Source organism: Haliaeetus albicilla, chromosome 23, assembly GCF_947461875.1.
Source record: "Haliaeetus albicilla chromosome 23, bHalAlb1.1, whole genome shotgun sequence".
Taxonomy (NCBI): domain Eukaryota; kingdom Metazoa; phylum Chordata; class Aves; order Accipitriformes; family Accipitridae; genus Haliaeetus; species Haliaeetus albicilla.
In genome coordinates, this window is record NC_091505.1 from 17897616 (window position 1) to 17914695 (window position 17080).

The 17080-nt window shown below is 41.6% G+C and overlaps 1 protein-coding gene and 1 non-coding gene across 3 annotated transcripts; both read right to left on the bottom strand.

Annotated features, from left to right (window-relative positions):
- Nucleotides 1–3136: 3136 nt before the first annotated feature.
- RBMX (RNA binding motif protein X-linked) lies at nt 3137–14039 on the bottom strand. Of its 2 annotated transcripts, none has more exons than XM_069811465.1 (9): nt 13938–14039; nt 12367–12493; nt 12063–12169; nt 6382–6553; nt 5157–5273; nt 4674–4788; nt 4428–4553; nt 4248–4336; nt 3137–3745 (listed from the first exon to the last, which is right to left on the bottom strand). In XM_069811465.1, the coding sequence occupies exons 2-9, from the start codon at nt 12473–12475 to the stop codon at nt 3438–3440; spliced, it is 1143 nt and encodes a 380-aa protein (XP_069667566.1). In that variant the 5' UTR covers nt 12476–12493; nt 13938–14039; the 3' UTR covers nt 3137–3437. The 2 variants fall into 2 exon arrangements, with proteins under 2 accessions (XP_069667566.1, XP_069667565.1); XM_069811464.1 differs by having other exon boundaries at nt 4248–4351.
- On the bottom strand, nt 12240–12312 carry LOC138690804 (small nucleolar RNA SNORD61). The gene has a single exon (XR_011329594.1). It is a non-coding gene; the product is annotated as a small nucleolar RNA SNORD61 (small nucleolar RNA).
- Nucleotides 14040–17080: the final 3041 nt, after the last annotated feature.

Sequence of the window (17080 nt, forward strand, 5' to 3'; positions counted from 1 at the left end):
GACATTAGTGATTTTTCAATGAAAAGTGATTTTTTTAATGAAAAAGGTTAGGTTTTTTAATCTTTAAAGAGATACCTATAGTTCAAATGGTGTCCTTTCCAGGAGGATTTGTGATTTAAATATTTCAAGCCATGCTTAAAAGGAATGCAAAGATAAGCAAAGTAACACTTTTTGTTGGTTGAAATTTTATCAAGTGACAGAGAAATAAAAAAAGTTGGTCAGGTAGCAGCTTTTATTTCATTTAACTATATGCTTCCTTTGACTCAGAACAGAAAACACTCATGATGCTTCTGTATTTGATCTGAAATACAATCCAGTACCCTGAAATAAAAGTGTGGTTTTTTTCTTCTTTATCAAGGTAACAGCAGCAATTTATCAGGACTATTTACAAAACATTACTGGCATATTCTGACAAAGGCACTGCACAGCTATATAGTTGCTGTTGCTGAGACTCCAAGAAGAATGAATTGTAAGCCAACTGAGACTACAAACATCACACAGTACGCAACAGAACCTGTCCATCACACAAGATGGAAATTCCCTGAAATCAGTAACCATGTGGCAGATGAACAATACTGTACCAACTACAGCTTTTTCTTTTCACCGTTTCAAAGTTGGTTCTCAAAAGCAATATTTGAAACAGCAAAATACGTTCTTACATTTACAGAGTACCTTGAAAACTAATTAAAAAAAGACAAAAAAGTACACACGCTTCTTACATAAATACCTCCCGTGGAAAAGAGATTTGTTCGTATCCTTCACTCTACACTAGATTTCAACAGATTTTGCACACGTTAGAAGTTTATTTCCTTTTTTTTATGTAACAATTATTTAGTAGAAAAGTTTTCCGAAAAGCTGTATGACAGCCACTATCACTTTCTTGTTTTCCTGTTGAGTTATCAGAGGAACAGAAGAGACGGTCACTCTTCCACATGAAGTCTGAAGACAGCTGCTCCTACATCTACTTGGAAAATAATTTTAATAGGGTAGGCTTCAAAGTCATGAAACACAGCTGACCTACAAAGTTTTAAACCATTCTGGAGACACCTGGAAGTCTGCAATTTAATCCAAGGATCCCTGCAGAGATCAATTCCTAATCAAAGATTATAGTCAGTATAATCATTAAATTGCATGTTCTGCATTTAGCAAGACAGATTAAATGTCTGTACTGACATCTATTAACCCAATTCAGATTTTTATGGTCTGGTCTTATAAAGATTCCTAGACTAAATACTCTCTACAGCATGATTTAAAGTCCATTTGTAATCATATTTTATGTTCAGCCATACCCAAATTGGACCAATTTCTGCAGATGAGAAGTCTCTCACTGTAATTCCAAACTTGGTAGGATTAAAAAGCCTACTTAAACCTCCTCCTCCAAAATTCAAACAGGAAGTTGAAAATATTATTTAGCCACGAATAATGTCCATCTAAATTTATAAACACAGAAGCACCAAAACCCCTCCTTCCAGCTATTACACTAGTACAACATTTACCTTATGTATTGGTGCAGGCACCACTCATCTCTGCCATCAACACAGATGAACCAGCATTACTTCAGTGGCATCTTCTAGAAGGTATCACCCTGCAGTCAAAAGAAGATACAACAAATTGAAAAAAGTATATTTTACAGCATAAGTCAACCTATAGTGCTTCCCCCCACCATGTAAAAAAAGTCACAAGCTTGGGTTTGTGGATTATTCTGTTGCAAGTTTTACTACTTCTCTTTTAAGTGGTGGAGGATTCACTGGCTTGGAATGGACTGGAATGGCTTAGTGATAGGTTGCATGGCTTATGGATTCTCATTCCTTTTCAATGGTGCACTGCCATGTTAAATCCATAAGTTGAACGACAAAATTTACTGAGGACTAAACAGTAGTACAAAGCTTTTGGGTTTGTGGTTTGGTTTTTTTTTTTTAGTTGGAAGTCTTCACGTCTATTATATTCAAGAGCATCTTTTGAACTTCATGGCTTTACCTGAGTCATAACAACTTGCCACAGGTTCTGCCACATGTACTAGATATCCCTCTAACGCAGTGTCAAACTAAACAGTCAGGCATCCAACTAAACGTCAAGCTTGCAATGGCTTGCTTCAAACTCCCAATAGCCGAGTTGATATTTGTCAATCTAAACCAATTCCTGATTTCACAAGGCTTTAATTTTGTTAAAATATAGTATATGCAGCCTCTTTAAGCATCTTCACTGAAAGATACTGGGCACAAAATACCCCCTCCCAACCCTACTTGGCAATATCCTGTCTACAGTGAGCTGCATTATGTCTTTAGTTTCAAAATTGGTGCCATAAATGCTTTTATCCAAGAAGAAATGTTGAATTTGGAGAACTTCTAATGTATTCGAGTATTTCTTTTCCTTTTTTTTTTTTTTTAATCTAGACAGCACTTCCATTGCCATGACGTGCAGCTTGTCTTACTGTACTAGAGGAAGATAACTTGGTTCAATTTTGACTTAGACTGAAAAACTAGTTTGCTTTGCTTACCATCTTTGCTGTTTCACAGGCATTTGATGCTTTAAATCAGCTGTGGAATGCTGAAAGATTCACTTGTTTTTATGAAGCCATAAGCCTTTGAGAAGTTGGAGAGAAAGACTTCTTTGCTTATCTTATTTTCTCCTTTGGAATCAAAGATGTTCCTTTAAAAGTGAAACACTACAGAGTTGCAAAAATTTGAAACAGTATGAGTAAGCATCGTTTTGCAGCTTCTTTTTTTGATGGAATTGGTCAATTTTTTTTTTATTTTTACAGTATTCTGTGGCCGACTTACATGTACATGATTTATTTGGAGGGGAGATCTTTTCAAACTCCCCATGAAACAGTAGGAAGGCAGAAAATAGTATTATCCACTTGTTTTTTCAGGTTAAGTGAATGATATCCTCTATTTTTCTTTACACAAGGATCTGAAGGCATTTTGTATTGGGAACACTGTGACTTCAAATTCTAGGCACAACTGAACTTTGTGTCGAATATCCCCACCACCCTCCAAATCACAAGCAATATTTTGTTTAAGAATGAGATGCTGAACATGTAGAACAATCCACCTCCATGTTAGATGGTTAGATGTTGTGTGGAAGATCTTAAGAACTGCTTGTTCCATTCATGAGGAAAATCAGATGGGAAGTGTCGCATTTCAGGGAAACTTTACTTTGAAAATTACAACACTAGTACACAGCTCAAGTTTTATACATTTAACATTTGCTTTTTGAAAGAAATGTTAACAATTTTGAAATGAAATTAAACATTGGTTTAACTTTTCCTCACAAAAGCATAAAAGTCATGGAGGGGAAAACTTAACAGGCAACAATAAAAAAAGGTAAAAACAACTTTTCCTTTTAGTAGTCCTCTGGTAGTAAAGATAGAACAACTTCCACTTTTCATTTTTTTGAGAAGTAATCTGTCTTGGTCCAAAAGTTTAAGAGTGTTTTTAGTATCTGCTTCTGCCTCCACCTCTATCGGATCTGCTTCCACCACGGCCACCACCTCTGGGTGCTCCGCGGCTTGAACTACTGTAAGAATCACGAGGAGGTGGATAGCCCCTTTCCATGGATGGGGGAAGACCCCTGTCTTGTCTTCCAACACGATCACGGCCACTTGAGTAGACATCACTTCTGCTGCTTGAGTAACTTTCTCGGCTTCCATATCCATCTCGTGTGCTGCCGTAATCATCATATCGACTGCTTCCACCATAAGATGGCGGGGGCCCTCGTGCAGGTGGAGCACTACGTGAGTTACCTGCAGGGTCAATGGTCAGGTAATATGGCAACACCATAAGTTATATATAACAATTTCAATCTGAATTTACAGAATTGCTGTATTTAAATGTTTACTGCTACTCTTTTGTATGTATTGAGATGTTCTTAATATAATCTGCCACATTAATGGTATTTAAAGTGGGGATTGCATATCAGGCAGTGAGTGGATTTAAGGACTCTGAAGGAATGAAGACGGTGTTTATTCAGGCAGGCTCTTTACTGGGTATTCCAGAACAGCTTGTTATTTTATAGAAGAAACTCAGCCATATTTTCCAGAGATAGTTGCAATTCTGAACTGTTGACTTTGCTTCTTTAGCTTATAGCTTATTTAACAAGATGATCAAATGATAACCAACAACTGCACTTTCACTGTAGGGGAAAAAAAGCGTGCCACTTCCCCCTAAAACATGAGCAACCTAGTAAAAGTCAGATTTTATGACACCTGTACAGATTACTACATGATCCTCAAAATGGATTCTTACCATAACTCTCATATGAATCTCTGTAGGAGCCTCCACTTGGATGATCTGAGTAGTCTCGGTCACGTCCACCACCGTATCCATCACGATCACTATAGGAGGAAAGACTACTAAGACTTAGTACAGATCAGTAAGATCACAGCAAGAATAAAATGACAGGGAGAAAAATCCAACAGTAGGTACCTATATCCCCTAGAGGGGTATTCGTCACGTGAACTGGAATGACCATAATCACGATATGCGTAGTCTCGTGGAGGTGGTGCGTAGTCCCGTGTATCTCTGGAACTGGGATAATCTCTGCTTGAATAACTATAAAGAACAAGAATTGATATGTTAGCCATATGTCACACCTCAAAAGATCAGGGATCAAAATCCTTCTCTGAACAACAACAACAAAAAAGCCAAACTAAATTAGTAAAAAGAATTTACCCGTCTTTAGTGCTATAGCCATCATCCCTTGGAGACATGTAGACATCTCTTCGTGATGGCATTGGTTCTCTGCGTGGAGGACCACCATAACTGTCTCTTCCACGTGACACAGGAGCTTAAGAGAAACAGTCCATATTTTTTAACTTAATTAGCATTTAGCCACACAAAAGACTCCTCAAGGCAAGTAAGTATTACCAGACTGTTTATAGCTATTTAAAAGTATCTCTGTAGCCTACATATGTAATACTTCACATTTCTGCCTGGACAGTTTTAAAGCTGCACTAGAAGAAACACAACCATCAAATCACACTGAACTGTTCCAAACAGCAACAAAATTACCTTCTTATGAAAAGAACTGATAAATTAGAAAAACAATGCACTATCCCACAGCAGATTTAAGTTAGAATCAATGATTTGCAACAGTTCCTGAAGGAAGACTAAGGTGCTACAGCTAAGCAACAAAGTAATTCATGAAGCCCTTACCTCTTCCCCCCATACTACTGCTACGCACTGGTCCTGAAGGTGCAGATCTTTTAGGTGGAGGGCCTCCACTTCGTGGAGGTGGTCCTCTCTTCATGGGAAGTGGCCCTCGAGAAGACCCTAGAAGGATAAGCCATAAACCAAATTGTTATTTCTGTGATATATTCACCTGTATGCCCCTAAAGCCTGAACTACAATAACCTATGTGCTATTATTATCACTATGTGATCAACAGTAAACCTCTAAAATAAGACCTCAAAGCCTTCTCCTGTGTTTTGGCCACTACTAGATGCTACTGGCAGAATTGAGAGCCCACCAAGTTAACTTTCCACAGCCTAAATTCCTGTCAAAAACTGTCTTTTAGAACTTATCCAAAAGCCACAGGGTGTGACACAAGGGAGAAAGACAGCTGCTATCTGTAATCAGTCACAGCTTTAATGCTCAACAAGTTAGTGTTCTCAGAAGACAAGAGCCACCTGGGAAGATGTACTAGAGAAGATCCTACATAGAGAGGGAACAGAGGCCCTACAGAGTCTGTAGAACCTACTACACAGACTCTGCAAGACAGGAGTTTTCACTATTTCCAGGGTTTTTTTTCCTGCATTACAGCTTTTACTGTTATACCTCAGGTGCTGCTTGCTTTTTCTATTAAGCAACAGTTTTGTTTTGATACTGAAGTCTCTGAATAAAAAGCTATATCTTAAGTTAAAGAATATCCAGTATCAAGTAATGTACTATCCTTCCACTTAAGAAAGCTTCAACTCAACACACTACTATTTTATAACAACAAACAAGGCTTAGCTTCCCTAACTCCCACTATGATCTGGAAGGATCAGTCCTAGAATTTAGTAAGTTTAGAGCTCTTGCTAGTAAGAATGAAAGGCAGTTCCCTTTCCCTGGTGGAAGAGAATCGCTTTTTCAACTTGAATACCAGAAAGCTTCCTTTCTCACGTGCAGGGCAGGAGTTTTGCTTTTCTTTCACAGCCAAAAGTCAAGTGGAGTGTTAGTTGTAGAAGGGAATCTTCATATTTGAAAGCCTTTTCTTAAGGTGTACTTGCCTAACCAAAAATTTGACTAAACTGCCGAGATCATATTTCATCATTTTAATAAAGAACAAGGAGTGCACTATTCGGCTGTTTGACTTTTTTTCCAGTAGGATTATTGTCATCTTCCAATGAGATTGTCTTGTATGTTGTCCAAGTATATAATGAGAGAGGTAAATACATACCCAAGTGACTCCCTCTTGAAGGTGGTCCTCTCGCGCCACTTCCGCCTCTTCCACCTCTAAGGCCCCTGGGAGGACCTCTGCTTCGTGGAGGGGGTGGCGGCCCACGCCTACCACCACTTTCAAAGGATGGCTTGGTTGCTTGTTCCACTTTAATTGCTTTCCCATCTAATGACTAAAGAAGAAGCTGCTTTACTTACTGCTCAGTCACGTTTGTATTTCTTAAATTAAGCCCCTCTTGCTTCACTATTATAGGGCTTCCATTTTATAAAGTTAGAGCAACTCTAGAACTGATTTCAGTCTTCAGTATTAGTGCCCATGTACTCAGCAGCATGTTGGGCCTAATTTCTACAGTACTTCATTCTTGTGGTATTGATGAAAAAAAAATACAGAGCAGCATCAGAAAGGACTTTCAGTGAAAACACAAGCGTCCAATGATTACGGCAGCCCCATGTCATTTATTCTGTAAATGAAACATGATTTATGATCTCCAATTTACTTTCAATTGCCATGGACTTTTGTACCAAACTAGGACTGCACCAGTAGTTACAGGATTAAGCTGAAGGTATCTTAGCTTCAGTTGGGATTTCTGGCAATGGGGAGGCCGTTTAGTACATTTTCTTGATGTCCTGATAAAACGGTGATCACTGAAGTATTTAGGAGTAATTTCAGCATCTACAAAGCAGACTGAGCATGATAATTCACCCCTCTTTTCTACTGTTTCAAGCTGGGTTTTCAAAAAAGGTGACTGACACAATTTACTCTACTACTTGCTTTTCCAGAGTGGAGGTGCTTTGGGTTTTTTTTTTGTTTGTTTGGGGGTTTTGTTGTGTGGTTTTTTGGCAGGGGAAAAAAAAGTGGAAGCTTTTTCTGGAATATAAACCTGCAATAACAGGAACTGTGCAGCCAACTATTATACCTCAAACATGAGCAGGTGGTAAGACATATTGAGTAACTCAACCTGATTAATCAAATTTCTGTATAAACTTTCAGACACCACACATTTGGTAATTATAGCAGAGCCAAGATCACAAGCTCTCCTGAAGTTAGGTTACTGCACATCTATCCTGGCAAACATGGTTTATTTGCCTTTTTTTAGCAGTTAAATATTTAACTCTGCTATGACAACTAATGAATTATACAGGTAGGAAGTGGTTTCTACTGCTAGTAATGTCTTACTCCCAACTGCTGATTGTATTTTACTGAGGTACTGAATCTTTTTTGTTCTCCAATGAAATCTAGCCCTCTCTGAAATCATCCACTTGAGTAGCTCACGTATTCTGCCACCATATGTACTTGTAGCTACTGTTCAAAAAATCCATGTGTATATCCACAGGTCCAATTTAACCCATTGTGAGGAAAAAAAATTCATACTAGCAAAATCATACTGGTCTTGGCTTTGACTTAATAGAAGTCTTTTACTTATGGAAGGTTCCTCAATAAGCCTTTTCACATGACAAGCTGAAACATTCCAGGAGCGAGCATTAGTACCTCTCATCACTGGAACTTCTCAGTTTGTATCGTATTATTTTGCCATTATCATTCATCTGTCTCTGGCATCCTTCTCAAAACAGCAACAGTGGGCTTGAAGCCTTAAGCTTTGCCATCATGACCACTGTTGTCCTCAATTTCATGGCAGATTCTTGACAGCTTGTTTGAAGTTTAGAAACCAAACACCATCCCCCTGTGCTAGCATGGGTTCTGAAAACCTGGATGCTAGGTCCAAGTTCTTCCCTTTTTTATGTAGGAGGTACAGTTTTCCTTATCATTTATCCTCCTATTTCCTTCTGCCTTGCACTTACGCATCTTACCTAGGCAAAAGATAGGTTTCTTTTGAAACTGCTTTATGCAAGCAGTCTTAAAAAGCTATACCTAAGGTCCAAAAAGACCTTTCATTAGGTCCAAGAAGATTATTTCTCTTTTGTTAACCACAAGATACTTGTCAAAGTTTGTTGTATTTTTAAAGCAGAGGGGACAACTTCATTTTATAGGTTCTTAGCTCAAAGAAGAAAGGTCTTATCTCACTGAACAGATAAAACTCACACAAGCCATCTCAGAATAAGGATTTTTTTTTTCAATGAGCCCAAAGCACCACCTGCCAACATGAACACTCTTAGTTGGTGTTTATAACTTTGAGTCAGAGTGTTACAATAGCATTTTTAGCATATGGGCACCATGAAGTGGAGTCACCTTGGTGCTAAAAAACAGGAAAGTAATTTAAGATATGAGTCATTTAAGGATAATAATAGATTGGCAATTGTAAAAACTCCTATATGTGGAATGAACAATCTATAAAGCTTTGCAAGGTGAGCCAGGGAACCTTAACCAAACAGAATCAGAGAACTGTCCTGCAACCTGTTCAACGTTCCAACAGAAGAGATGAATGAAATTTAGGAAATTTTGGGAGTGGGGCAGAAATCCAGTATTCCGAAGAAACTGTTACAGAAATTTGCACGAAACTGCAACCTAATGCCACGTAGGCATTTCCTCTCCAATGGATCATTTTACTGTTGATGCTGCAGTGACTCCACCATTCCTCTATGTTCCTTGATGGCACATCAAGCGGGCTTCCTTTCACCAAATATATTCACAAGAACTGAAGATCATTTCTTATCAGGCTGAGCTTCTATGTACTGTATCACTTCTTCACCAAAAGAACTGGAAACACTTTCTGTTGATTAGAGGAAGACAACCTTCAGTAGCACTGAGTACAGTTTAGACTGTTGTTTGTATTATAGTATTTGCTTCCAACCTCTTAACACAGTCCAGCTGGCTTGGCAGATCTACACTGGAACTAAATCTTTGGCTTGTCCTGGATGTTTCCTCTAAGGTCATATCCTCTCTTTAATTATCCATTTTGTCCTCAGGACTTGAAAATCAAAAGATCATGAGAACAGCCTACTGCACAGAATGACCATTACAGACTTGGAATATTCACACTTGTGTCCAGATTAGCATCTACCCTTCACGACATCAGGATGTAGTCTTGACCACCATGAATTAAGGTTCTTCTTAAAGAAGACTAGTAATTTGCTATGATAAAGTACTTCTAACATTTCTTCTGTGCTGCTCAGACACGCTAACATTGTTCCAATTCTGTAGAGAAGAAATTTAAGTGAAAAAATCTCCACCCCCACTCCAAAATCATTATCTCCTGACCTCTTTCTGCAGGACTGAAATTAATCTTCAACAAGCAAGCTTAGACTAGTCTATGCTTGTCCCATTTTAGAATGAAATATAATTAACCCCTTCCTTCCCCCCCACCCAGAAAGGAGTAAAACATTGGATATATGTTTTTCATGAACATTTGCGAAGCAAAAAAATCAAATGCAAATTCACTCTTGCAGAATCTAAATCGGCCTCTTCTACGGGCTGCAACTTTGAATTCCTTTGGAAAGACAGAATGAGCAACACACTGGCGATGCAGAACTCTTCCCCCTGGCTACAAGTCAACTTCTTTCAGAGTGCTTGAACTATCGTCTGCACAGCGCTTCTGCTGCTTCATATTAAGTGCCTGAAATTCTCATGAGTGCTCCGATCCATCATTTCCAAATAGACTGAAAAGCTCCCAGTTCTGACTTGTAACAATCTCTTCCCACAGTATGCCTCAAACATTGCTCCTCCTCAGATCTAGAATGCAGAGTCTTTTTGAGGTACAAGCAGTACTTATTGTCCAGAAGGCTCTCTGAAGATGAGGATGAGAGACTACTTCATGAACATATTCCACATCTTTCATATCCATGGTCAAACCAAGCTAGACCAGTACAGAACTGGAACTCTACACAGCAGCACCTAAAGGTTTACATTGAAAAGGTCACTCTAGGCCAAATCCCAAGCGAGGATTTTCTTTTCAGACACTATTTTATGTTCCAGTTTCAAAGCAGATGAAGGTACTTTTAGATTTGTAGTGTTGAAGACAGAAACCATGAGAATGATGATCCACAAGGCAGTATTTTCTAGCATTTCTTGACAATGATGCAGATGGTGCATTCCAGAACACGAAGACATCACGTCAGCCACAAACAATCTCATTTAGCTACTTCACTACACATTACTCTCCTAAATGTTTCCAATGTGACCAAACACATGCCACAACATTCAAGATTCAGAACAGTTGGTGATTATTTTCAGAGGGATTTTCACTTGAAAGCTGCACTCCACGAACATTTAGGATTAGTGACTGAACTCCTTTCAGTCTGACAATTAGTTGCTGGTGCTTGAAGTTACCTTATGTGAGGGTTCACTGTAATGACTACTTCAGAGGAAATCAGTATTTAAGAACTGCAGTAAACAAGTCTTCAGAACTGTAGCAAACTACACAACGGAGAAATAAAATTCAATAAAAGGAGCACCTTTAAGGATGTTTAGGCTGGTAGAGAAAAGACATTATCTGACTTGTCACTCTCTGCCTTGGCAAAAACTATGAACTTGTTTAAAAAGGAAGCAAGTCTCCAAAGAAAGTAATACTAATTGTCATGAGGTTGTCCTGAAGCACCCAGAAACTACGTACACACAGCAGAAAACCTGCTGTAACACAAAATAAGGAAGTTTTAATGTTTGTGTTCACTGTGAACACTGCAGCAAGCTCACTTTCTTATTCCCAAAGTACAAATATGTTACACTTTACTTACTGACCTCAATGACTGACATTTTTCTTTCACTTCAATGTCTTACACTAACAAGACAAACAGCTATCAAAATCCCAAGTGTTAATTAATCAGAATCAGTAGAAGCTTCTTCACCTTACGTGAATGGCATCTCAGAGACACTACGTAGAAAAAGGCCAACGCAGCACGACCTTAACACAACCATTCAGATTATGCATTGAACACCAGTCTGAAATTCAAGTTAACTGAGAAGACGTCTTTCACTGCCTAAAGAGACAGAACCTCTATGACAATAAGCAGCTATATTGACCATTAAGTTGCAAACTTGCATCTAGCTTCTCAAACATGTGCCAGAACAGACACAGATCACAGTAGCCTGCATTCCTTTGAGAAACTATGCTGGTATTTATCTCGGAACTTTTCCTCCAAATTCCTAAGTTTTTCTTTTTAAAGATGTTACATACGCATTAAATTTTTATTTCCTGTTAAAGTCATATTGTTGCATTGTAGAGTGTAAACAAGCAAATTCAATTGCTGGCTAACTGCAAAACTATTTAACTGGCAAGATGCTCCTTATACATGCCAAGTAGATTTATGATGCAACTCACAAATGTAGGAGGTTATCTACAGATCACCAGATAGCACATCAACACTCCAGCAAAGTAGGGAAGTCACATTAAACCCATGTTAAGGGAACCATTAATAGTTTTCAGGTAAGTCACTTCCCTGAACTGTAATTTACATAACACTGTATTCCAGTATGATAAAAACATTATAGGAGACATGCAAGAATGAAGAGCTGACTAATAACAAGCCCTCCATCACCAACTGAAAAAAATAAAAAAGGAGATTGTAACTGACAGTCAGACTTCACTTTCTACAGTCACATCCATAATAAGGAAAAAGTGATTTGAGCCTCATGGAGACAGAGACATTTTGCCAGATTTGAAACTGGGACTTGTCTCCAGGATCTTCTAACCCATTGTCTTTCCAACTTTTATTACTAATTAATTTACCATAAAGATCAATACTGCTGGTCAGTAGCAACAGCAATATATAATTGGTCTTAATTCCTACCTTTCCATTCATATCTCTGGCAGCATCTTTTGCATCTGCTGGACTCTCAAACGTGACAAACGCAAATCCTCTGGACTTGTTGGTTTCACGGTCTTTCATCAAAAGGACTGCAGAAATAAAGTCACATTACTCTTTCCTGTAATTAGGTACTAACACTTAACCTTTATTTAACCTTTTAAGCTCAGAACTTCTTAGAGGACATGAAAGCACCATCATTTCAGATGATCAATGCCAAAAAAGTCATCATAGCTATGTTGTTGCTTTTTATTTTTTAGTATTTTAAATCACAGGGTTTTCTGTTTACCTTCCACAATGCGTCCATATTTGCCGAATACAGCCTCAAGGGCTTTTTCATTAGTCTCTGTGTTCAGGCCCCCAATGAACAGTTTCCCAGGACGATCTGCTTCAACCATTTTGATTCCGCAAATGACCTATTAAAAGCGTAAGGTTGTTATTAACAAAACATCAGACTGCAACAGAGACTTCCATACCACTTCATGGAGTATAAATTACTTCTTTCTTCAAAAGCACAAGGAAATTTTCTTGAGCAAGATGACAATTAAGAGATATGAGGTATAAAGAACATGACATTAAAATTTTTAGACTGAAGGAACTAGTAGTACTGCCTTCAGTTACTTCTTCACATCTATTTCAAATAGATTAAGTTAACTTTAAAGGAGTGGAACAAAGCACTGATGAGAAGTCTCTTAAGATCAAGTAGTATTGATGAATATGTAAAGTCCTTCAGGATTACTGCCTTTTCGCCTCGATGGTAACCCTAGCATCTAAATCCTGCTATAGATATTTCAAGAAATTTACTTAGCATGTCAAAGTAGTACCAAAATATTAACTTTAAAGTCAGCCTGAAACAATATTCCACATTAAACTCATTCTTTAAATTATTTAAAGAACATCAAGAGTACGCCAAAATCCTGGCCTACACAATGCGTCAGCCTGAACGGATACCAGACCATCACTGCAGCGCTACACAGCAAAGCCACGGCTAAGGCAAGGCGAGAGGACTTAATTAAAAAAAAAAAAAGCCTTAGACAAAGCAAAACCTCGAAGCGCCTGGCGGAACGCCTGGCGCCTGTGGACAAACGTTACCCGGTTGCCTCCCAGCCCTACCTATGGCGGGAAAGCCCGCAGCAGCGTTCAAGGAGGGCCTGCGCAGCTCCCCGGCACACAAGGAGAGCCGGGACAAAGCAGCCCCCCCCGGAAGCAGGAGACCGGCTGGGGACGGGCCGACCCGGGAGGCCACGGCGCGCGCGCGCGGCCGCCCCCCCCTCCACCCGGCGAAGGCGCGCGCCGGGGAACGGGGCGGGGGAGGTTGGGGGGGGGGGGGGGGGGCGTCAGACCCTCCGCGGTCTCCAGGCACCTCCACAAAATGGCGGCCACCTTTGGCAGGGACTCTTCTCCCTCCCGGCGCCAAATCGACCGCCTCGGCGCTAACCCGAGCCCCGTTTTGAACTATCCGCCCGGCCCTCCAGGCGCGGCCGCCGCCCTCCCTTCGTCCTCTGCGGGGATGCGGAGGACCACGCGGCGGGACCTCGAGCAGAACCCCCCGCACCTAAAATGGCGGCCACCGCGCCTCACGCGGTTGGGACCCCCGCCCCCCCCGCCGCCCCGCCACAGCCGCACTGTTCCCTCCAACCTATGCAGGGCCGGGCGGGCAGGGAGGCGGGCCTAGCTCCGCCGCGCCTCGCCTCACCTCGGGCCCGCAGCGGCGGGCGTGCGGAACACAGCTCCCTCACCCACGGGCCGGCCCTTCCGCCGCGCCGCCGCCTTCCGCGGCCCGCTGCCGCCCCGCAGGACCCCCGCTCTCCCCCTCCCCGGAGCCTCCGGGCCCGCTCAGCTTCGCCCGGCGGCACTCACCTCCGCTCGCGCCGAACCGCAACTGCGCAATGAGGGCGAACAAAGGCGCTGCGGGCCTTTATACCGCTGACGTCACCAGCCGGCTGTGGAGCCCCGGATGCAAGCGGCGGCGAGGCCGGTAGGGGGAGGCCGCAGCCCGCCGAGGCGCGCCGGCGTCCCCGGGGGCCGGCGCGGAGCCCTTCGCCGCGGGGCCGATCAGCCCTCCCGCGGCTGGAGGCGGGGGGGGAGCGGCCCGCCGGAGGGGCTGCGGGGCACGGAGCACTCGGCCCGGCCTGGAGACGGGGCGCGCACCGGCCGCGGGTGATCGGGGGGGTGGGGGGCGTGAGCCGCTCTACGGGAGCACGGGTCGATCCTGCCGGCTGGGAAAGGCGGGACCGCCGCGGGCAGCGCTTCCCCTTTGTCTGCCGGCTCCTCGTCCCGCTTGGCAGCGGGGTGGCCGGAGGAGCGGTCGCGTCACTAGTTTGGAAGCAAAATCACTCACCACAGGGTCAGTTTGACTCTGGGGAAGTGTCTGTGCGGGAGGTTAACCCCGTTCAGCTAAAACTGCCTGAAAGGCACTTTCAGTTCGTTTCATTAATACGTGTGCACGCCAATACCCCTTCCTTGGAGACTTAGAGTAGGCTCAGATAAGTGTGGCTTAAAATGAAAGCTGTTGTTGACAGCACGAACGTTTGCACTAGTTCAATTTTTTAATTATACCTGAAGTTCAGTTGCAGCTATTTTCTTCTTCTGGTTTAAACCCCATAGCTGAAAAGTTAGGAGCAAGCCTGTGCGTACAGAAATTGGCTAAGTTTTCGTAAGTTGAATTTGTAGATTATCTAAACCGGTACTAATCGGTCAACAAGGCCTATCAGAGTCACCCAGTCTAATCGCTACTCAGTCTTTTAATCGAAAAACAAAAATGGATTTTTCTGTCACTTTCTTAAAAACTTAAGTGACAAAAACAAAAGCAAAGTTGTCTGATCGTGTAATCTGTGTGGTTTCTAAACAGGACAGCTATGTTGCAAGTCTCTCTCCATTACCTTTTATAAAAATTCCAGAAGCACAGTGAACTTGGTCACTGAAAACTGTCAGCCAGGACCTGTAAATAACACTCATTCCTACTCCTTGAAGGAGGACCCTTACAGCTGATTACTACAAGGTGTAAAAGCTAAGGAATTGCAGGTTCCTTGAATGTTTTAGGATTTCATATAGCTCCTCTGACTCATCCTTGTGCAGTGAGGGAACAGTGCCAAGATGTATCATAGGTAAATTATTTAATATACCTCGTTCCCATGCTGAAATCCCACTAGGATTAACCAGAGGACTTAGAACCTCAGGTGAATCCCCTGATCTCGTGTTTGAGTAAGAGGATGCCAACGGCCAGTCCCTGTGCATTCCTGGGAATCTGTGGTGCTGAGGGATGCCTCTCCGGTCTGAGGAGCTGGTCTCCAGAGCCACCCCATGTTCCTGTAGTGGACCTGCATCAGCTGCAGCAGGTCACCAGGTGGTTTTTCCTAGGGCTTTTCAAAGGGTATCCATGCTGTATAGCAGGCAGCGGTGCCCGGTACCTCTTCAGTCTCTTGCTTGCATACACCGATCCCTTTCCTTATAGACACCATCACATGCCTTCATTGAGACGTCCCTAGGGCTAGCGGGGCTCTACAACAAACCTGCTGGGAGCTGAAAGGAACAAAATGCCGCCTTTCCCACCTGTATCTGCTGCCCTTCTTACTCCTTCCCACACCGGTTTTTGTACCAGCTGCATGGGGGGGTAGGAGGGGTTGGGTGGGGTTGAAGCAATCTGAAACAGTACTATAGTTTCCTAGGCCATGTTGTCTTGTAAGAGTCATAGGAGACAAAGAATATGGTCCACCAGCATATTACCTTATCCACTTTCTTAACGCAGGGGATGGACATTGCTCAATTCCTCTGTGACTTCTGTTCTTCCCTGTGGTATTCTACAGACCTTCACTTCTGAGAGGTGCCACAGAGTCTATAGACTCTACTGGTACTGCCCAGTGCTGTTACAGTTGCAGAGCTGCATAATTGTTGCATCCTGGTAAGAGAACATCAGACTTTATCCTTATCTTCAGTTTTTCACTCTCCTCTGTTCAGTTACTGATATTCATCTGCTCTTTGTGTTAGGAAAGCAGAAGGCAACATTACTTCAGACTACCTCATAGATCTGTTGAGAATACAAAAGAAGGTAACTCTCAAACACTTCTCTAGACTGTAGTACATACCTTTCCAGCATAGATGCTAAGAGTTTCTGGATGCTGTTACTGTGCACGGGAAAAGAGAAAGATGACCTTGGGTAACGAAGTGGGAGGGCACTGCACATGATAACAATGCGGTTGCTGAAGAATGGCATAGCTAGATACTCATCCAATTATCATATGAAAAAAAGGTTCAAATTCTAGTTTCAATGCAGAATAATTTAAACCTCAGAGCCTCCCTGGAATGGATAATGAAAACTAAAGCGATTTGTTAGTCCTGTAAGAAACATGCTAAAAATAGTCTCCATCTATGTGTGAAGTCTCTGTGTGCTTCTATGACCTACAGTAGAGTATTTGCTGACTGCCTTCCAAGTAATTGGAAAGACAAGCATATACAAACGAAAGTCTCTTTTTCTTCCTCTGATTAAAAGAGTAAAATATTTCATTGGTAACTCCAGGCTTCATTTTATTAACATTCTGTTAACACATACTGTACATGTAGCTAGATGGGATTAGCACGAACCTAATTACATTTGAAACAGCATTTGAACATAACTTCTGTAATTGTATTAGGGTCAAATTCTTCTATCCTTTGTCCTAAAAGATATCTTCATCAGGCTTCTCATCAAAACCTTAGTTCCATCTACATTGCAAACCGGAACAGTATTTTACTGTATTCCACTACATAGTTTATGTATGGTCTTGCTCCAAGTTCAGTGAGACAGATCTTTTTGCTAGAGGATTAGAAGATATACAGTTCTTCTAATTCTTCCTCCTTCTCTCCTTTTTTTTTTTTTTTTCATTTTTGTAAGTTCAAATTTTTGTAGAAAAACTACAGAAATCTTCAGGGAACAAACTGCAGTCTGCATGGAAACTAATCCCTCTTATGCTTGATTCAGTAAGAAGTTCAAGGCTGAAGAGCCATGACAGTTTCTTTTGCAAATG

What these genes read in the sequence shown, in the direction of transcription:
- RBMX (XM_069811464.1), bottom strand. Translation starts at nt 12,475, where the DNA reads ATGGTTGAAGCAGATCGTCCTGGGAAACTGTTCATTGGGGGCCTGAAC. An exon ending in GGCTATAGCACTAAAGACGG is followed by an intron (nt 4,554 to 4,673) that starts GTAAATTCTTTT and finishes TGTTCTTTATAG; the next exon opens with TTATTCAAGCAGAGATTATC. An exon ending in AGATTCATATGAGAGTTATG is followed by an intron (nt 3,746 to 4,247) that starts GTAAGAATCCAT and finishes TTGACCCTGCAG; the next exon opens with GTAACTCACGTAGTGCTCCA.